This window comes from Microsporum canis, genomic scaffold (genome assembly GCF_000151145.1).
Source record: "Microsporum canis CBS 113480 supercont1.6 genomic scaffold, whole genome shotgun sequence".
Classification (NCBI taxonomy): domain Eukaryota; kingdom Fungi; phylum Ascomycota; class Eurotiomycetes; order Onygenales; family Arthrodermataceae; genus Microsporum; species Microsporum canis.
The window spans coordinates 114,568-134,635 of record NW_003299164.1 but is presented as its reverse complement, the minus strand read 5'-3'; the positions used below and the strand labels follow the sequence as shown (position 1 = coordinate 134,635).

Below are 20,068 nucleotides of genomic sequence, written 5' to 3'. Positions count from 1 at the left end.
TCCCCCGTTTTCGTGACGATTTCATTATGTCCTGCTCCTTTGTTTTATCATGCCTCTATCATGCCCGCAAATTCCTAGGATGTACATATATACCCCACTGATGCGTCGTCGAACCGTGACTAGCTTAGTCCGCACATCTAATCTTAATATCACACCCAGATATAAACACTGTCTCCGATATCAAAGTTGACATCTTCTGTAAAACAAATCTCCTTGCGTGTAGATAAGTTAACCTTGGATGAACCTGGCCCGAGGTTGGACGGTGGCGCCGGAAACAGGAGAAATATTTAGTCCGTAGAATTTCCGACGCCGGAGAATTCCAATGAATTTATTCATAAGCTGGAAGGCCGCAACTCTTTGGCTGTTCTTCTATACGACTCAAGCGCAAGAAAACACACCTGGCAGCCATTGAATCCATATCCATACTTGATATCCTCTTCCTGAATTATACCATTCTCCCCGGCGCCCATACACAACGCACATATGGCTGTGCGGAACCTAGGACAGAATGGGATACTTCTAAGGAGACTGATCCAGAGTGGTACGCAGCCATGTATATGTCCGTTAACCAAGTACTTTAGACCTAACATCGCAGCAGATGCCGGCCGTCTTAATATCGCCAGATATGCCCACTCTGCTTTCCGGGCGCAGCCTACTTATCCAGCCCAGCAGTCAGTGAGCCTTGAGCTCGCCCAGCGCCGGTGTGGCTACTCAACTGGCCCATCCACATCGCACGGCTCAAACAACTCCAACCCCTTCCCTCCGCCTGGGTTCAATGTTGAAAAAGCAAAGCAGCCTCTCCCGAAAGAGCCTCAGTCGACAACTGCCTCGTCAGCTGAAGCTAATACTTCAAGTTCCATCTCTAGGAGGTTAGACAGTATAGAGATTGAGTCAAAGGAGTTAGAGAAAAGGATACATGAAGCTGCCGCTGTCGAGGCATCTGAGAAAGGCCAAGTAGAAGAGAAGAAGGAGGTTAAAAAGCTGACCATTGGCCAAAAGATTAAGAAGGAGGTACAGCATTACTGGGACGGAACAAAACTATTGGCGGCAGAAGTTAAAATCAGTTCGAAACTTGCACTTAAGATGGCTGCAGGATATGAACTAAGTAGAAGGGAAAACAGACAGGTAAGCTGTGTTTCGCGTGTTCCTATATACCGCTTTATCTCAAAAAAAAAAAAAAAAAAATCGTACTGATAGTCAACTCTAGCTTAAAAGAACGGTCCGGGATTTAGCTCGTCTCGTCCCTTTCTCTGCCTTTGTTATCATCCCTTTTGCGGAACTGCTTCTTCCGGTGGCTCTGAAGCTCTTCCCCAACCTTCTACCTAGCACCTATGAAGGCCAAAAGTCCAAGGATGACAAGGCTGCAACTCTGCGAGGCACACGAAAAGAGGTCTCGAACTTCCTCCAAGGAACTCTCAAGGAAACCGGCCTTCCAGTCAGCCCTGTAAATGCCAAGAAGGAGGAATTTACAGAGTTCTTCCGCAAAGTCCGAGCGACAGGAGAAACCCCGTCGGACGAAGATGTTATCGCCGTCTGCAAGATTTTCAAGGATGATCTCACGTTGGACAATCTATCAAGGCCCCAGCTGGTGGCGATGTGCAAATACATGAATCTCAACACTTTCGGCACCGATGCAATGCTCCGGTACACCATCCGGGTTCGGATGCGCCAGATCAAACGTGATGATAGGGCCATTGCGTACGAAGGAGTTGACTCCCTGCTTATTCCCGAACTTCAGATGGCATGCGCATCCCGCGGTCTTCGAACCCACGGCCTTTCGCCAGCTAGACTCCGCGATGATCTCTCCATGTGGCTTGACCTCCGCCTGAAGCAGGGTGTCCCATCTACTCTCCTCGTTCTTAGCAATGCATACATGTATACCCAGCACTCCCAGGAGTACGAAATCTCCTCTCAGATGGACGCTCTCCGATCCGTCCTTTCCAGTATCCCCGAGGAGCTCTTCCACGAAATCGAGCTCGAGGTTCACAATGCCGAGGGAGCAGCTACAAACAGGCAGCGTCTTGAGGTTGTGAAGGAACAACAGGAACTGATTGAGGAAGAAAACGAACAGATCACCGAAAACGGGAATACGGGTATGCCAGCGCCAAAAGATCATGAGGACATCGATGAAAAAGAAGACAAACACGCGGAGGCGTCGGCCGGAGCTGAGTCCACTGCACAGTTCGAAAAGACAGAAAGCGATACCGCAGCCGATAAAGAGTCTCCCAAACAGACACAGGCAGATGACAAAAAGCAGTGAGGGACTACTACACATCCATAACCACTTACGTCTCTCACATTTCCTTTTAATTTCTACTGAGTGTATTTGTTTATCCCTTCTCTTTGTAATTATACTGTCCATCCCTCGTTCTTCCATTATTCTTCTCCAGAAATTGGATGGGCTGACACTACTCTGCATCATATTCCCTGTCCACTACCTTTCATTATTTCCAGCCCTCTCGTTTGTTTCTTTTCATCTGCTTCCTTACGTTTTCTTGGTCTAGACTGGGGGGTGGGTTCAAACGTTCCTCCACGGAGGGTTTGTAGTTATAGAAGTTGGTTGTTGATTTTGGTCAATCACTTGGATGAGCTATCTTAACTGGATCCTTAATGAAAAAATATATTCGATACCATTAATATATATGGAATACAACTCTTACATCAGCCTTTTTGAATATTTTTGTCTCCGTCTAGATAATTTTTTGGTGGCTGATCCTAAACACTCCGACCTCGGCACAGCGACTCTCTTTTCTCTTGCGAGATCAACCATCGAAGATGAGGCAACCTCAGAGCTCGTACATGCTGTACATTCCACAGGAGAGATATGAGGCAACGTCTCCGATTTACTCCTCTAGATCTAGTCCGTTGCCATAGACTCAGCCATAGACCATTTTCGTCTGCTGCAGAATCCCCGACATTGAAAGGAAAGATGGCGCCGCTATCACCAGAATCGCAGGTCAGTAAATATAGAAGCCTGCATGTGCAAAACACCCCTATGGCCGTTTGAACCTTTATATTATGCATTGTCTCATGCGGTCGATCATTTATTATATACCGTTCCAGAAAGCCTGGATAAATATGAAACATCATCTAACTGCTTGGGAAATGGGGAATGCCAGAATGCGATTGATCGCTTGAGGAGATATACTCCGCCCCCAACGAACTACTATTCTATGCCGTCTACAAGGCAGGCTTCAGTATTATTACTGCTCTTTGCCGATCGGAGAGGGGATCTCCGAGTTATCTTGACCATACGTGCGAGCACCCTCAAATCATGTATGTTCAGCCCCAGCGCCTTTCGAAGCATTTAATTACTAGTTATCTACGTAAATACAGAGCATATTAACAAGCACGGCTCAGATCCTGGCCAAGCAGCTCTACCGGGAGGGAAGTCAGATGGACCAAGCGAGACTCCATTTCAAACAGCTCGGCGCGAAGCGTACGAAGAAATTGGCCTTCCAAACATAGACCAGCAGATGCCTTCGCCCTTCTGGGTTGAGCATCTCTGTGAATTACCCGCTAGCCTGGCTCGGACGGAACTTGCTGTTCGGCCGTGTATTGCGCTCTTACATTCCCATAATGAAAAGACAGGCGAAGATGCCGATCCAGAAGAAGCATTTATACCCCAATTAGATGCCAAAGAAGTGGCGGCCGTTTTCACTGCCCCATTCCATAACTTCTTGAAAGTGACCGATGAACCTCGGGCAGAAGAGGATACCCTGCCCGGAAAACCAAGTGATTGGTATGAAGGATCATGGACGAAGTGGAATTCAACCTGGTGGAGAAGTATGTGCAATGTGTTTTTTTTTTTTTTTGGTTGGCACGAGTAACTTATAGCCGTTCACTGACTAGAACCAGTGCACCACTTCTTCGTTGCTATAACGAATCAGAAAGTTGCTACACCCAAGAAACATAGTAAAGAGCAAGATGCTGCCATCGACCAGTTAGAAGAGGAGAAGATCTCGTTGGGTCTCGAGCGCTTTCGAGTGTTCGGTATGACGGCCCGCATCCTAGTTGATGCCGCAAGAGTTGCATACGACGAAGTCCCCGAGTTCGAGCACAACAGCCATCTTGGAGACGAAGATATGATTTCCCGACTAAGAATGCTTGGAAGATTTAGTGAAGTAGTTGATCGTGAAGATACCCTGACTCCGGAGATATTTGAGAAAGCAGCAAAACTAACATGATGGATCATGACTATTATTTACCCTTGTTTTCTTTTTTCCTCTGGCGTTCAAGAAGATGAGGCTTTTATTGATTATTCCACGCTAAAAGGCCTGTGTACGGGTTCATGCGTCTATAAATGTCTGGATTACCTTTGTTTCCGTAGATCAAGATTTCCTTTGTCTGCTTCTATCTTTATATTCTACTAGAAGAAGAACGAAGGCTCCAACGTACAGGCTGCATTTTTAGCTTTGGATTTTTCGGATGACACCGTAGATAATCCCCATTAGTGATACATATGTATAGTGTTTTTTCCTTCTTTTCCCCAATCCCCCTTACTGTTAGTAACATAACTCACATTATAAGCGTTGGATCAGACATGCAGAAATCCCAACGACAATTATATATATATGCAAGACGCAAGCCGGATACGGCAACAGCCCTGCAGTATTTCCATTATCCTTTGTATCTTTTATCATAGATGCCCTGTGCCTCTTTCAACATGGGCTTTCATGCCTGAGTCCTACAATATCAGTTATTAATAATACCACAATACGCATGCAGATTTAGATCGGGAATATAAACAACAAGGCATCAAGTATATGACGAGCCTTAGTCTCCCAGAGCTGCATTCTCTTACTCTCTGCCCCTGGTATTTCCAGCAACCCATAGGATAGGTCATATCAAGATGTCATTGATGCTAGCACCTCAAGCACCATATATGCACCCTCACTTCTTACCTTCTTCCTCCCTAGAAGGGTTGGAGCAAGTTATTCCTCCGGAACCAAACTCGCTTAAGATCTACATCCCAAGATGGAAACTCGACAAACCTCTCCCTAGTCCTCCCGAGAGAAATTCCGGCATTTACTCTCCAGACGAACATTTCTTGAGCAGTGCCCGCTACCAGCGCCCTAATGATAGGTGTCGTGAGAAAGGAATCTATGCAAAAGCCTTTAACCCAAAGCACGCTCGCTCGGTGGACGAGCTTCGGTTATTTTATAGCCGGCAATCGCCAGTTCCTCGTTCACCTCAGCCTAGGAGACGAGAGGGAAAAGACACTCTTTCCAGCCCAGCAAAACGTGCTCGCCATTCAACTGAGCCGGTATTCCAAACCTGCAGCGGGGGACCAGCAAAGTTTTCAATAAGGATCGATGACAAGAGACCACAAGGAGGGAGGGAAGCGCCAAAAAGATGTTCAACTTTAGGGGCAGCTAGATCAGCCAACTCAACTTTAAGCCCACGGTCTAAAGGTATACATGAGCGATCCAGGCCGATGGAAAGTGGCCATCAAGCGGTTGAACCTCCAAGGGGGGTTGATAACTCCGAGCTATGCTTCTGCCATATGCCCCATCCACGACACAGCAAGGTATTCCCGAATCAGCGTACCTCAAGGTCGAGTTCCAGCAGAGGCGTCCAGACCGGGGATCTCCCAGATGCAGTTTCGTATATAGAGCTCATTCGACGGCCATCCGAGGCAGACGTACCAGAGGTTACTGTGGAGGAGGTCAACGATGAGTCATTTCCCTCTCAGGCAAGGGAAGGGCCTTCAAACCGCACACAGCTATACTCGTTCACCACCTGCGCAAGCACCTCCATGGTTGACGAACTTCCCGAGACCTACGGGAGAAAAGAGACCACTGGTTTTGGTCTCTTCAGATCCCCTCCCTTACCACCGGCTGATGAGGGCCGCCATAGACCAAGACATCTTGCCATCCCTCCAAGCGACTACCAGCTATATGGAGCCAAGGCTCTGCCAAAGAACAAGCCGAAAAAGAAGAAATCCGGCCTCCTCCCCAACTACATCAACAAATTGATACCCAAGGCCATACGACGGCAGGCAAGTGAGCCACAGATGCAACCGTTGAGGACACCCCGAACAGCACCGCCGTGTACCGGGGAGAACACCCGTAGCCGTGAGGAGTGGCTTGGTCTAGGGAGAAATAGTAACGCCTGGAGGTCGACCGTTGAGTTCTCCCGGGAGGCCTTCGGTTCGAGCTCGACCAACAGGGCTGAGCAGAAGAGAAAGGAAGAACTGAAGAGCAAGATCGTGATGGTTGGTCCGACGCCTCACTGGGTCTAGAGAAGATGTAATATTATTATACTACGTTGAACCCTTGGGTATCTGATGATTATTTTGCTGTCAAATTGTTCTGAGTAGTTCGTGATAGTTAGAGCCTGCTTAGTCAGATCTCAGTGTTTTGACTCGAGGCAAACATCGAACATCGAACATCATCACTAATTCATTGCTTTTCTCATCTCGTTCATCTGTCTTTGATATAATACGCAAGGAGGATCTTTTTGTGCTTCTTGCCATATCTAAGATGACTTAACTGTATCAGTTCTTCTGTTCAGAGCATCTAGAACTTGCAGTCCCTAGCCAGATGGTATCTTTTCACATATACATAGCACCATGTATGTCGAGTCAGAAGACAGCCGGGCCAGTTTCTTATACATGTGCATTCCAGTTCATATTCAAATTGTCCACCTCATGACCATCAATAGGGATCAGACGACGCAGTGAGGGAACCTGGTTAAACAGGCCTTTCGACCGTTCTAGTCTCTGAGGACGGGATATGAACGATCCAGCAAGCCACCACGAGAGCTCCAGTAGCTGATCAGGAACTGCATATTCATGGATGGTGACAAGTTCGTGTTGCTATAGGTTGCTACCATCCTTTCCGTATACACTTAAATGCTTGTCTGCTTTCTGTAGAAGTGATATCTAGAGGTTATATACACACTCAATGCAAGATACTCTCTTATTCATCTCTCATGCACCAACAGTGCTTAACCAGCCTGTCCTACTACTGTAGTCATGCAGCTATGCTATACATGCATGTACTTTGATCATGTTGTTGTTATGCTGTTACATCCTTGTTGCGGGCTTGCGCGTGCCGTGGAGAAAAACTTGCGGGGTAAAGAACCCCAAGCTTGGCCAGAGTCAACATTCAAGGTATATAAAGAGCTTCAAGGTCGAAGCTACTGACAGTAAACAAGACACACTACATAAAACCGTCACTGGTCTACTTGTCTCTGCTGTCTCGTTTGCTCTACAGTTGTTCGTCCGCAGTAGATAAACATGGGCGGAGAAGCTCCCAAGCATGCTCCAGTTTACCCTCTCCTCGCCGAACGCCCCGTCGGCCAACACATTACCTCCATCTACAAAGACCGTCTACGCCAATTCACAGCAACAGGCCAGTACCAGGGCCATAACCTGCTAGAGTGAGTTGTCCCGCTGTCTCGAGAGCTTCCAATGCATGGTTATTGTCGTTGTTGTCATAGTACCTTTGCAATGGCTAACAGCTTGTACGGGGGGGATACAGCAAGTTCTTCTTTGCTCTGAATGACGATGAGAAATATGTCAGGCTTTGGGTGTACTCCGTCCCAAACCTAGAGAGACCGTCTTTCAAGGATGCCGTCAAGAACGAGTTCAAACCTACCCGTAGAGGAACCTCATTCGGCCCTAGCTGGTCGACTCACTGGTTCAGAATCCAGCTCACCGTCCCAGAGTACATGAAGAAATATGACCACCTGGAGTTCCATTGGAACGCCGGCAACGAGGGCATGGTTTGGACGGAGGATGGCCGTCCATTGCAAGGTCTTAGTGGCGGAGATAGAACCGAGTGGATCATCCCAAAGGACTTTAGGAATGGTGCACCGCACATCTTCTATATAGAGATGGCGTGCAATGGCTTATTTGGTAACTCTGACGGCGACCTCATCAAGCCTCCAATCCCAGACAAGTACTACCAACTCACCTCGGCAAAGATCGTGGCAGTCAATCTACAGGCAAGAGCTTTGAATTATGACTTTTGGCAGATTGGAGGTAGGCAGGCACCAAGCTGGGTTATTAAAAAAGGCAATGAACAAACTGACAGGCTATAGATGCTGCTCGAGAGTTCCCTTCTGATTCATGGCAGGCTCACAAGGCCCTGATTGTCGGGAATGCCATGATGGATGCCTTTATCGAAGGAAACGGGAGCCAAGAGTCTATTATAAATGCACGCAAGGTTGCCCAGGAGTATATCGGCACCAAGGTCGATTCCCCCGATGTCTACAAGACAGAAGGCAAACCCATCGTCTTTGCAACGGGCCACTGCCATATAGACACATGTTGGCTGTGGCCGTTCGCTGAAACAAAGCGAAAAGTAGCTAGGTCCTGGTCGACCCAGTGTGACTTGATGGAACGATACCCAGAATTCAGATTTACTTGCTCGTCAGCCCAGCAGTTCAAGTGGCTTGAAGAAGGATACCCGTATGCCTTTGATCGGGTCAAGGAGTGGGTGAAGAAGGGTTCCTTCCAACCCATCGGTGGCAGCTGGGTCGAACATGACACCAACTTGCCCAGCGGTGAATCGCTTGTTCGTCAGTTTTTATACGGCCAGAGGTACTTTGAGAGCCGTTTTGGTGAACGATGCACTACATTCTGGCTACCTGACACTTTCGGGTACTCGTCTCAAATTCCTCAGCTCTGCCGTCTAGCTGGGATGACCAGATTCTTCACCCAGAAACTCAGCTGGAACAATATCAACACCTTCCCACACACCACGTTTAACTGGGTAGCCCTTGACGGCAGCCAGGTTATCTGCCACATGCCTCCATCAGAGACCTATACTGCTGAAGCCCATTTCGGTGATGTTAAGCGCAGTATCACCCAGCATAAGTCTATGGACCAGGATAACACCTCCCTCCTTGTCTTTGGAAAGGGTGATGGCGGTGGTGGGCCAACTTTTGAGCATATCGAGAAGCTCCGTCGACAGAGAGGTATGAGTGACACTGTTGGCCTCCTTCCGCGAGTTACCATCGGGAGCTCGGTCGATGACTTCTTTGCAACGCTCGAAAAGAAGGCTATGGAGGGAACCGAGTTCATAACCTGGTATGGAGAGCTGTACTTTGAGCTTCACCGCGGAACTTATACCACTCAATCCAATAATAAACGAAATAACCGCAAGGGAGAGTTCCTTCTCCGCGAGGTTGAGCTCCTTGCGACTCTAGCCTCCCTAAAGAGTTCCTCGTATAAATACCCCAAGAAGGATATCGACGATATGTGGGAGCCTGTTTTGCTCTGCCAATTCCATGATTGCCTTCCCGGTAGTGCAATTCGACTCTGTTATGATGAGTCCGATGCCTTCTATGCCGGAGTTTTCAAAACTGCGGCAAAGGTGAGAGAGGAAGCAATGAAAGCCCTTGGTTTCCAGAGTAAGAGCCCCGGCTCCGAAGGCAAACTCGTCGCCTTGAATACCTTGCCCTGGCCCCGTTGTGAGATCGTCAAAATGGACAACCCAGAAGCCTCTTCAGGTTCTCCCCAGTACGCCCTCGTGAGCGGAGATACCGGAGTAATGACTGTTGAACCACTAAGCTCTACTCAGTCAACTTCCCTTTCCGTCAAGGAAGTAGATGCTGGAGTTTTCGAACTCCGCAACGACAGCCTAGTAATCAAGGTCGAAAAGGGCGTGATCACCTCTCTCTTTGACTTGCGGGTGAACCGAGAAGTCATCGCGAAAGGAGGGAAGGCAAACCAGTTCGTTATCTTCGATGACAAACCATTATACTGGCAGGCTTGGGATGTTGAAGTCTACCACCTTGACTCACGAAAGGAGTTGACCTCTACGGAGACCAAGATTGCAGAACAGTCTCCACATCGGGTCAGCGTTGTCACTGAGACCAAGATTAGCGACCAGAGTTGGGTCAAGACGACAATCAGCCTTTCTGCAGAAACTAAGGATAGCATGCCAATGGTCGAAATGGACTGTGAGGTCGAATGGCAAGAGACCATGAGGTTCCTCAAAGTCGAATTCCCTGTTGACATTCGAAACACCGAGGCATCCTATGAGAGCCAGTATGGTATCAACAGACGCCCAACCCACTACAACACAACGTAAGTTCGATGTGCTTTTCTTATTATCGTCGCCATGAGCCTGATCAATATTAACCAATGCCTTAATAGCTGGGACATGGCCAAGTTTGAAGTATGCTGCCACAAATGGGCTGATCTCTCCGAGAGCGGATACGGAGTTTCAATTCTCAATGACTCCAAATATGGGTTCGCAACCGCTGGTAACTTGATGCGACTCTCTCTCGTCCGCGCCCCGAAGGCCCCAGACAGCACTGCAGATATCGGTCGTCACCATATCCGCTACGCCATCCTGCCGCACCCCGGGCCCCTAGACTACCGCATCGTTCGTGCGGGTTACAATTTCAACCACCCGTTGACTCTGGAAGCTGCCTCGGGGCCAGACACCCTTGATACCTTCCATGCCGTCCGACTGGTCGATGCAACGCCAGCTCTTGTCCTAGATGCCGTGAAGCGCGGCGAGGACGACGAGGACGTCTCCCGCGGCGAGCTTCCACACCGTGCAGGACGGAGTGTTATCGTGCGCATCTTCGACTCCATGGGAGGACGAAGCACTGGCACGCTCGAGACGTCATTGAATGTTAAGAAGGTATTCAAATGTAACCTCCTTGAAGACGATCTGGAAGAGCTGCCGATCGAGGGATCCGGACCTTCGCGTGTTAAGATTGAATTGAGAGCCTTTGAAGTTGCAACTTACAGGCTTCAGCTTTAGGTCAAGCATTATTTACTTTTGTTGAAGTTTTTTTTATTGATTTCATGATTCGTTTACGTGCCCTAATGATGACCCACAGCTCGGTATCTAGTAGATAGTATTAGTTAGCTAAATGTTAGTATGGATTTAGTGTATTTCTTAACATTTTCATCAATGAAATTGAATTTGTGATGGTATGGCCTTTCTATTTCTAAAAGCCGCAAGTAAGATAATAATATTATCTCCGTAAACAGAGGATAAAAGAAAGACCCCCAATAGCCCAAGGTATATATCGCTTTTCCCACTCCATAAACCCCAATGAACACCAGTTTAGAATCAATACAGCTACATAGGGGGACAAGGTTCACTCCCCTCTAACATATGTAATCTTCAACCTCTTTAGAGGTTGCTTGTTATCACCCTCGTCACCCGCCTCCCGATCTCGCCTGCTCGACGAAGCGTCTCCAACAGATTTCCTATTGCTCTTCTTGTTTAAGGCCGCCTTGTTGCCGCCCCCGGCCAAGGTATCTTTACTCTCCGTACCCTTGTAGCCTGGCCCTGTAGAAGTAGGAGTTTGAGCATGAGAGGGCGTCGTATGCGCACTCGACGGAGCAGGGGAGTCCTAGACAAAGGTGTTCAGCAAAAGCACGTAAAGCAAGTAGGTCACGAAGCAAACTCACCCTCATAAAACTGGCAGAGCTCCTGGAAAACACCCTATCTGAGTCCGCCACCTGACCCTTCCGCCTGGTTGTCGGACCGTTTCCAGAACCAAACGAGGCTCCGATCCCGCTTCCTCCTATGCTAGACAGGCTAGATGCGCCCTTGATGTAGTTGTCGAAGCCCTTGATTATATTTCCTGCGCCCGTCTCTTCGAGATAGGACTGTTCGAAGCGGTATATCGACTCTTCCAGCGCAGCCTGAAACCAGGTTAGCGAACACAACGGCTCCACTTGTCACTGGTATTGATCGTGCAGGGCGCGAACGAAAAACGTACCATGTTCTTGTCCATCAGGCGTTTCTTCTGCAGGGTATCTCGCAGCTCCCGTCTTAGCTTTTCGTAATAGGGTATGCCGCGTGCAGGAGCTTGTTGGTCGACGCCTGCAGGCGCGGTGGCCGCGGCAGTCGAGGGGGCAGATCCGTTCGCTGCAGCGGTGGCAGTGGTGGGAGGAGTGGCTTCGGCTGTCGAGGCCATCATGAGACGTGCTGGGAGTGGCGGGGCAGAGAAGTCAGGAGGCCGTCGATGCGTCTTGGGCTGCAGCTTTTTTTATGTTTGATCGTGAAGAAGGTTGAGAAGTATTGAGCTGATAAGAGAAGATAGGCTTCCCTTGTTTGCACTGTTTGCACCCTGCGAGCTTGCTTCATTAAAAGAAGCCAAAATCTTTTGGCTTCAACTTCCAACGTTTTATAGAATATTATATTTGTATGTCATAGTCAAGTTCTGTGGGAGCGGGAGTGTTTATCCAGCTGGATCAGTGTTGCTCTGTCTCCTATGAAGATGGACCACGGTGGTCATGACCATGGCGATATGGACATGGGCAAGTGCAGCATGAACGTCGGTTCTCCCTACAAGACACCATCTATACAACATCTCAAAGCTGACAGTCTTAGATGCTGTTCACATTCTCGACAGAAAACTTGTGCATCGTCTTCCCTCAATGGCGAGTCACTGGGCTTTTCTCTCTACTGCTCTCCCTAGCCGCTGTCATGCTCCTGGTGGCTGGTTACGAGGCCTTGCGGGACTTCACGCGACAATACGAACTATCTACTCTAGCCGCCCAAAAGGACCTGCCATCTGGTATGTAACTCCATTTTCCTTGTGTTCTCACCGTTTTTTTGGCCCTGCCTTGTCCATTTCTGCGATGTCGTTTGTCGTAATGAACGGCCGATTTGACAATTCGCCCCATGACTTGGTACAAAGACGCCGGACCAGAAGGTCCCAGATCGTCATCGATATCAAACAGGCACTACGAGGCAGCCATAGGTGATGAAAGTAGCTCACTGCTCTACTCAGCCCGCACAGCACGAGGAGCCGTCTCTGAAAGGCAGGGGAAAATCACGCGTGCGGCCCTCTACGCGGCCCAGGTTTTTTATAGCTTCTTCATCATGTGAGTTTTTTTTTTCGTACCTAGATGCACATCTCCAAGGTAGGATTATATTTATACCTTTCTAGGCTTCTTTTTATGACGTATAACGGTTGGGTCATGCTGGCCGTTGCTGCAGGGGCATTTATGGGGCATCTCATGTTTGGAGAGTCACCTGCGTCAAAGTCCGTTTCGTGTCACTAGCTCTCGTACCTAGGAGGCGGAAACCATGAGTATTGCCTTAGACGGAGGAGGCATATTGATAATGTCCCTGGTTGTATATATGACTACGAGCATAACGCAATTACTCATTTATGGTATGACATTTTTGCCAGCAGAAAATTTCTATGGCACTTCAGCATCACTGTCATCGCCAAAGCCAAAGCTAAATCCGCCTACATTTGGGTCATCAGTAGGACTGTCCGAAACCTTGACAACTTCATCCCATTTTCTCTTCTTCTTGGCCTCCATCTCCTGCAATGCCTGCTCAAGCATGTCTGGATATGCTTCTTTCATCTTCTGCACAAAGAGACCATAGGGATCCACGATATCCTTGCGGAACCCAGATACCTGGTCAGGCTTATTTTTCATGAAATCCAGCGTGGAGCGGAGGTGTTTGCGAGGCACAAAGTTCTGCGTGATAGCTACGGACTCAGATAGGTTGACAACAAGGTGCCACCACCCTGAGGGAACATGTAGTACCTCTCCTTCGCCACATACTCCTTCCAGACAGCCAGTCATGTTCCGAGCCTCTTCATGGAAGTTGAGCAGCCATTCAGCAATGCTGAGAGGGGAGGTGACTTCGGATTGGTCCGCAGAAACGTATACTCCCGGAGGAGGGGGCAGTGACGCTGACCCGGGAAACATTATCCAGTACTTGGAGCCGCGCAGCACCGCATTCCACGCACTCGTAGCATTTGGGTCTTTGTGAAAGGTGCTCCCGCTCCTGGCAGGCCCGATGATCAACCACTCCTTGTCTGGGCGCTGGCAGCCCAGCACGGCAAACAAGTCGTCTCCAAAACATGAAGGCGGCCAAAACGCGGCATCGTCACCACCACGTAACCCCATCTTCGAGACGAAGTTCTTGTCAAAGAGATAAAGCGGACTCTCGTCCGAGTTGTTGTTCATGTAGTCAGCGTACGTCCTGAACGGCCAATCGACCGCCTCCGCACGGAAGAGGGTGTCTGCATACTTATCCAAGATGTATTGGACAGACCAGGATTGGAAGACCGGCCACTCCTTGACCGGCTGAGTGAGTATAAAGGGCCGGTCCGCCCATGACTCATCGAACTCGACCTGGCTCAAGTTGGCCAGGCGAGGTATCTGGTTCCGTGCCGGTATGGCCGTGTAAGTAGACAGGCTGAGATGAGCACACTGGAAGGGCCTATGAAGCGTGTCTGAGAACAGTTGCGAGCAGTTGGGCGAGGCAACCTCTGACGGCGGTAGATTCAAATATGTCGAATGCCAGTCGCCTTGCCATGAGAACTTCGACTGTGGCTCCCTAGGACAGATGTTAGCCAATGAAGAAGAAGGGGGATAAAAGGCAGAACAGAACACACTTGATAAAAAGAGCCTTCCAGAGCTCTTCTGCCCTGGTGAAGGCATACAGCGCCTTGCAGGCTGATCCCAGACGCCTCAGGGTCGCCGCATCGAATGACTCAAGGAGGATCAATATCAGCTCGTCCGGCAACAAGGCAAAGCCACCCATGGCAGGCCGGATATCCCCTGAAGCAGTTAGGCCGTTTCCAGAGGGCTTCACGCCCAGCGGATGAACAGGAATGGCATCGTCTTCTTCATCTTTGGACTTTTCGAGCCACTCCGCCTTGTCACTGAAACCGCATCCCGTCGTGTAGTTTCTCATCTATAGAAAGCGTTAGCCTTGTACATTCTCCTACCTCTCCTTCTGACACTTACCTCCTACTCTTCATCCTAAAATCAAGCCCAAGCTATATAAATATTATCACAGAAAGACGAACAACTTCGTCTTCATCTTCATCTTCGTCTTCGTCTTTTTCGTTTCTCACTTTTTCATTGGCTGAATCGACAGAAAAATTCCACTTTTTAGCAAGCTTAAAAAAAAAAAATAATAAAAAAATTTCAACCCAAGAAAAAAAAAAAGAGCAGAAAAAAATCTTCCTCTTTTTCACACAACAACTCAACAACGAACAACAACGCAGAAAATTATTCTGTTGAACATATTCAGACATCCAGACGGTGCTTTTTAAAGAGAAGCACCAAGGGTCTAGTTTACTCAATACTTCAGCTTCGCACCAGCTCACCAGCAAACCCCGGGTCTTTTTTTTCGACCCCTCCCGCCTCTTTTTTGCTCGCAGTGACCACAGACATCCAGGTCGTGGTCATTCTATCTCAGAAACGCAATCATGGCTGACAAGGGACTTGAGGAGATTCCTGATGGTGAGTTGACATTCTTCGTGCGTTCATCTCGCCTGCTGGCCTGTCTGAATGCGACAGAAGGCCTTGGGGAGACCGTCGCCACAAGCTCAGCGGGGAGCGAAAATTTCATCCTCATGGGAAAGACGAAGAGCTGACTCGAGATTACAGGCCAGATCGAATCCAACTATGACGAAGTCACAGATTCCTTCGATTCTATGAACCTCAACGCCGAGTTGCTTCGAGGTATGTGGTGATAAACAGGTGTCCCGCGCGGGGGAGGGGGAAACTGATGTATATCGTTACAGGTGTCTATGCATACGGTTTCGAGCGCCCGTCTGCTATCCAGCAGCGTGCTATCATGCCAGTCATCAAGGGTATGTCTGCAATATTTCACAGACTTAAGTCAGGCAGTATTGGCTAATGCGCCATTCAGGCTCCGACGTCATCGCTCAGGCCCAGTCCGGTACTGGAAAGACTGCCACTTTCTCCATCTCTGCCCTGCAGAAGGTCGACACCAACCTCAAGGCTTGCCAGGCCCTCATTCTCGCTCCCACCCGTGAGTTGGCCCAGCAGATCCAGAAGGTCGTCGTCTCCATCGGTGACTTCATGAGCGTCGACTGCCATGCCTGTATTGGTGGAACCAACGTCCGCGAGGACATGAAGGCCCTGCAGGACGGCCCCCAGGTTGTCGTTGGAACTCCCGGCCGTGTCCACGATATGATCCAGCGTCGTGTCCTCAAGACTGACCACATCAAGATGTTCGTCCTCGACGAGGCCGATGAGATGCTTTCTGTGCGTAATCACTACCCTTACCTGATCTCAACCCCCGGTGCCCCCCATAAAGGCTAACCTCTATATCAGCGTGGTTTCACCGAACAAATCTACGACATCTTCCAATTCCTGCCTCAGTCCACCCAGGTTGTCCTGCTCTCTGCTACCATGCCACCAGATGTCTTGGAGGTCACCACCAAGTTCATGCGTGACCCCGTCCGTATTTTAGTCAAGAAGGCCGAACTTACCCTTGAAGGTATCAAGCAGTTCTACATTGCTGTCGAGAAGGAAGAGTGGAAGCTGGATACCCTCTCTGACCTGTACGAGACCGTTACCATCACCCAGGCCGTCATCTTCTGCAACACCCGCCGGAAGGTCGACTGGCTTACCGACAAGCTCCAGGCTCGTGACTTCACTGTTTCTGCCATGCACGGAGACATGGAGCAGGCTCAACGTGATGTCATCATGAAGGAGTTCCGCTCTGGATCCTCTCGTGTCCTCATCGCCACCGACCTCCTTGCCCGTGGTATTGATGTCCAGCAGGTCTCCTTGGTCATCAACTATGACCTTCCTGCCAACCGTGAGAACTATATCCACCGTATTGGTCGTGGTGGTCGTTTCGGCCGAAAGGGTGTTGCCATCAACTTCGTTACCGCTGACGATGTCCGCATGATGAGAGAGATTGAACAGTTCTACAGCACTCAAATCGAGGAGATGCCCATGAACGTTGCTGGTAAGCTCTTCTCCCCTTTTTCTTTCCAGTCGTCTTTGACTTGTGCATACCTTAAACTAACAACCCTCTCCATAGACCTTATCTAATCACCTTCTTCATTTTCGGCATACCCTCGAAACTCCCTTTTCTTTCATCTTTAGAGTCGTAATTATGCCCATCCCTTACGGTATCTCTTGACGAATGATGTCACTGTTCTTGACGGCCTTTTGAATCTGAATGACGGGTACTACTGGCAGTCATGTTGTTCAGTACAAAAGTTTCATTGCTTTTCAAAATATTTTCTCCATGGCTTGATGATTCCTTTCGGAGGCTTTCGACATGAGAGGTGTGGCGGAATAAGTCTGTTAATGTATGCCGATCCAACTCCTTTGTCTCGAGGGCTGTTGCCCATGTCTCATTTGTGTGCTATTCCTCCTTTTTTCTTTTCAAAATGCCAGTTTCTTCTTATTCTTTTTTCCCTTGCCTCTATCCCGTATCACTTCCTCATTCTCCCCCCGCTCCCCCTTTTTGTTTATGTATCTGATATTCATGTCGTCTGTTCCTCCTTGCATCCCACACGGTTCTTCCCTGCTTGTTTTGATCAAGAAATGCATTTGCACACTTGATCAATTCACTAGGAGGCATAGCGTGGTCTGCGGACATTTTCTTGCCCCTGGATGCTTGCGAGGATGTCTTTCCTTTCTATCTCTTATTATTACTATGGCGCTGTCGGCAAAATAGGGGATTCATGATTTGAGCAAAAGGCACCAGACATAAGGCTGCTGGCCATGCAAAAAACGTTTTCTTAACGACCAAAAAGAAAAGGAAAGAAAAAAAAAAAGAGAGGAGAGCCTGAGAATTACTTGAGATGAGTTATGTGGTTTTAATCCTACGGTGTCTTGGTTTCTTTTGCTTGTGTTGATTCCCCGTTGCCAAAATTCGTGTTTTCCTCATGTTCTGCGTTCTGTTCATAGATAGAGTTAAATGGGATCTTACTCACTCCCCTTTCATATTCTACTCTGCATCTCAATGACCAGTTGTAGGTAGTCTCTTCTCAACTATCACATATTCATCGCGGAGTGCCAATAATATACCCAATACCCCCCATATGGCAGGAATAATGTCGTCTCAAGGCAGACAGACCAGCTCTTTGCAACAGCCCAAGGAACCTCAAAAGAAACCCAACATCTCATCGCCGGCCTCCCTCCTCTGGGCCCATCAGCTCCATCGCGAACAAAATGCGCTCTCAGCCCAAATGCTAGAGCTCGAGGCTTCACTGAAGGCCTCCATCACAACAACCAATGAGTCCATAATGTTAAAATTAGACGCGTTCACAGGGCAGCTTAACCATCTGAAGAGCGAGGTTGAGCAATTAAGACGTGATGGAGCAGCGGAGGCTGACAAGAGAGCAAAGTCTTTGGAGGATAAGTTAAGCGAGAGGCTTGATAGTGTGGATGACAAGTTGCTGGCTGAATTTGGGAGAAATACTGAGATGACTAGTGAGTTGGTTCGGGTGGAGCTTGGGAGATACAGAGACGAGATTATTGATGCTATTAAGACAGTTGCGGCTGGTAGGTTGCATACCTGTAAATGCTTTGATTTTACTTGCACTGTATCGATATTCAGCTGACTATGTTAATAGAATCAAAACAGCAGGCTCCTGATACCTCGAGGCCAAAGGATAGTGTCCCACCACTCACCTCCCTGGAGGATCCAAGCCTTCAGGCTGCTAACCCTGCTTTGGCCGCTTCAAACCCTTTCCCTCTTGGAACGCAACCCACGATTGTTTGGCAGGAGAGTGTACGTTCGTTATCAACGAATTGTGATGGTCCAGGACAGGCTTCAATTCGCCCTACCGCCCACCCAACCGATATCGAAACAAGGGAACATATCAACCATTCAGTACGAGCCATAATCAAAGACAAACAGCGGGCTTCTCTCGAACTTATAATGCAAGGATCAATTCCGTTGTCTAAGTTTTTGGAACTTGGAGCAACATATACTGCCCAAGGACACGCCGAGAGCCGGGTGGTGGAAGCGTTGTGGAAAGGGCTAAATGATCCCGACTTGCGAAGGCTTGTTGCGAAAGAGATGCCGGATAGCTTTGACCAGTGGACATGTACCAAGTTCCATGACGTGGCTAGAATGCTAGATGTACAGAAAGTGGGAGTGGATAAAGATGCAGAGAAAGCAACGGTAAAACCGGCCGAAGGCAGAAGGAAGAAGAGACGGCGAGTGATTTCGTTAGTTTGGCCGACAGAGGATAATGAAGATGAAGGCTAGAAGGAAATCTAATGTGATACTCTATCTTGTCATGAAGATATATCTAAATGGCAATAATATATGAACAGATCAAAATGGCAGATAGGAAAAGGAGGGGGAAATATGTACTATGATATACCAAAGCCCAGTTAGTTCTCTACAAACTCGTATCTTCCCTCGCGGTCTCTGACCATGACTTCAAGCCGTCCCTCTTCAATCTCTTTACCATCGACTCTGATACCAGCGGTCATAACCTGGCCGTTCGTCACCTCTCCTACACCCTTGGGCGTACCGGTCAAAACCAAATCACCAGGGTCTAGGGTCATCACTCTTGAGATATCTGCGAGCTGACGTGGGATCTGATAAATCATCAGTCCGGTGTTATCCAGCTGCTTGGACACTCCATCAACTTCAAGGTGGAGAGTAGCATTGTGCGGGTCCGGAATTGCGGACTTAGGGATGAGCGAACTGATGGGCGAGAATGTATCAAAGCCTTTCGCAATTGACCAGGGAAGGCCGGCGCGTTTAGCTGAATCCTGGACATTTCGAGCAGTCATATCAATTGCAACGACATAACCTGTCAAAGAAACCGATCAGCTTTCGTCCTGTAGATACTCTATATCGATGTCGAAGAGCCTGGTAGCGTGACCAAGGCATTCTATTAACATGGTATATTTATACCTGCAATCGAGTCCAAGGCGCCTTTGATATCATTCGGGTCATGATCTTGCAGCCTAGAGCCCATTATCAGGCCCAGTTCGACTTCATAATGTAGCTTGACTCCCTTGGGTCTTAAGACGGGCCCAGCTCCCGGTATAAGGATCGACGAAGTAGGTTTTAGGAAGAAAAACGGCTGTTTCGGCTTGGAGTTGTTCAACTCGGCGATATGATCACTTGCAGAGAAGGACATCAGTATTAGCTGCTATAGCATGAAGGGAATTAGCATACGCATAGTTCCGGCCTATGCACACGACCTTTCCGCAGTTAGCTCTGATAGAGGCCATTATCGATCAAATGGATGTTATGTTGCTTCTCCTTAGACTGCAGAGACAAGCAACTGTCGTTGAAATAATGGAGGATCTAGGGATGGCGGGGGATGGTTGTTCCGTGATGATATAAAAGCTGGAGGATCCATGGTG

The 20,068-nt window shown here is 48.6% G+C and overlaps 10 protein-coding genes across 10 annotated transcripts; 7 read left to right on the top strand and 3 right to left on the bottom strand.

Annotated features, from left to right (window-relative positions):
• Positions 1-483: 483 nt before the first annotated feature.
• On the top strand, positions 484-2,260 carry MCYG_06179 (MRS7 family protein; the record flags this gene model as incomplete). Its single annotated transcript, XM_002844169.1, has 2 exons — positions 484-1,105; positions 1,233-2,260. 2 exons carry the CDS (start codon positions 484-486, stop codon positions 2,258-2,260), a joined length of 1,650 nt encoding a protein of 549 aa, XP_002844215.1.
• Positions 2,261-2,929: 669 nt separating this feature from the next.
• Positions 2,930-4,187, top strand: MCYG_06178 (NUDIX domain-containing protein; the record flags this gene model as incomplete). The annotated part of the gene is made up of 4 exons (XM_002844168.1): positions 2,930-2,956; positions 3,120-3,276; positions 3,361-3,786; positions 3,859-4,187. 4 exons carry the CDS (start codon positions 2,930-2,932, stop codon positions 4,185-4,187), a joined length of 939 nt encoding a protein of 312 aa, XP_002844214.1.
• A 665-nt stretch (positions 4,188-4,852) lies between these two features.
• MCYG_06177 (uncharacterized protein) lies at positions 4,853-6,244 on the top strand (the record flags this gene model as incomplete). Its single annotated transcript, XM_002844167.1, has 1 exon — positions 4,853-6,244. The coding sequence occupies one exon, from the start codon at positions 4,853-4,855 to the stop codon at positions 6,242-6,244; it is 1,392 nt and encodes a 463-aa protein (XP_002844213.1).
• A 999-nt stretch (positions 6,245-7,243) lies between these two features.
• Positions 7,244-10,730, top strand: MCYG_06176 (alpha-mannosidase; the record flags this gene model as incomplete). Its single annotated transcript, XM_002844166.1, has 4 exons — positions 7,244-7,386; positions 7,488-7,990; positions 8,050-10,042; positions 10,112-10,730. 4 exons carry the CDS (start codon positions 7,244-7,246, stop codon positions 10,728-10,730), a joined length of 3,258 nt encoding a protein of 1,085 aa, XP_002844212.1.
• A 343-nt stretch (positions 10,731-11,073) lies between these two features.
• Positions 11,074-11,904, bottom strand: MCYG_06175 (conserved hypothetical protein; the record flags this gene model as incomplete). Its single annotated transcript, XM_002844165.1, has 3 exons — positions 11,074-11,331; positions 11,390-11,626; positions 11,704-11,904. 3 exons carry the CDS (start codon positions 11,902-11,904, stop codon positions 11,074-11,076), a joined length of 696 nt encoding a protein of 231 aa, XP_002844211.1.
• Positions 11,905-12,204: 300 nt separating this feature from the next.
• Positions 12,205-12,994, top strand: MCYG_06174 (conserved hypothetical protein; the record flags this gene model as incomplete). The annotated part of the gene is made up of 5 exons (XM_002844164.1): positions 12,205-12,261; positions 12,318-12,504; positions 12,721-12,814; positions 12,839-12,853; positions 12,880-12,994. 5 exons carry the CDS (start codon positions 12,205-12,207, stop codon positions 12,992-12,994), a joined length of 468 nt encoding a protein of 155 aa, XP_002844210.1.
• A 141-nt stretch (positions 12,995-13,135) lies between these two features.
• Positions 13,136-14,718, bottom strand: MCYG_06173 (F-box protein; the record flags this gene model as incomplete). Its single annotated transcript, XM_002844163.1, has 3 exons — positions 13,136-14,291; positions 14,350-14,646; positions 14,705-14,718. 3 exons carry the CDS (start codon positions 14,716-14,718, stop codon positions 13,136-13,138), a joined length of 1,467 nt encoding a protein of 488 aa, XP_002844209.1.
• Positions 14,719-15,171: 453 nt separating this feature from the next.
• MCYG_06172 (eukaryotic initiation factor 4A) lies at positions 15,172-16,836 on the top strand (the record flags this gene model as incomplete). The annotated part of the gene is made up of 6 exons (XM_002844162.1): positions 15,172-15,205; positions 15,353-15,427; positions 15,490-15,558; positions 15,618-15,976; positions 16,046-16,688; positions 16,829-16,836. 6 exons carry the CDS (start codon positions 15,172-15,174, stop codon positions 16,834-16,836), a joined length of 1,188 nt encoding a protein of 395 aa, XP_002844208.1.
• Positions 16,837-17,787: 951 nt separating this feature from the next.
• MCYG_06171 (uncharacterized protein) lies at positions 17,788-18,950 on the top strand (the record flags this gene model as incomplete). The annotated part of the gene is made up of 2 exons (XM_002844161.1): positions 17,788-18,238; positions 18,310-18,950. 2 exons carry the CDS (start codon positions 17,788-17,790, stop codon positions 18,948-18,950), a joined length of 1,092 nt encoding a protein of 363 aa, XP_002844207.1.
• A 128-nt stretch (positions 18,951-19,078) lies between these two features.
• On the bottom strand, positions 19,079-19,933 carry MCYG_06170 (fumarylacetoacetate hydrolase family protein; the record flags this gene model as incomplete). The annotated part of the gene is made up of 3 exons (XM_002844160.1): positions 19,079-19,506; positions 19,611-19,822; positions 19,878-19,933. 3 exons carry the CDS (start codon positions 19,931-19,933, stop codon positions 19,079-19,081), a joined length of 696 nt encoding a protein of 231 aa, XP_002844206.1.
• Positions 19,934-20,068: the final 135 nt, after the last annotated feature.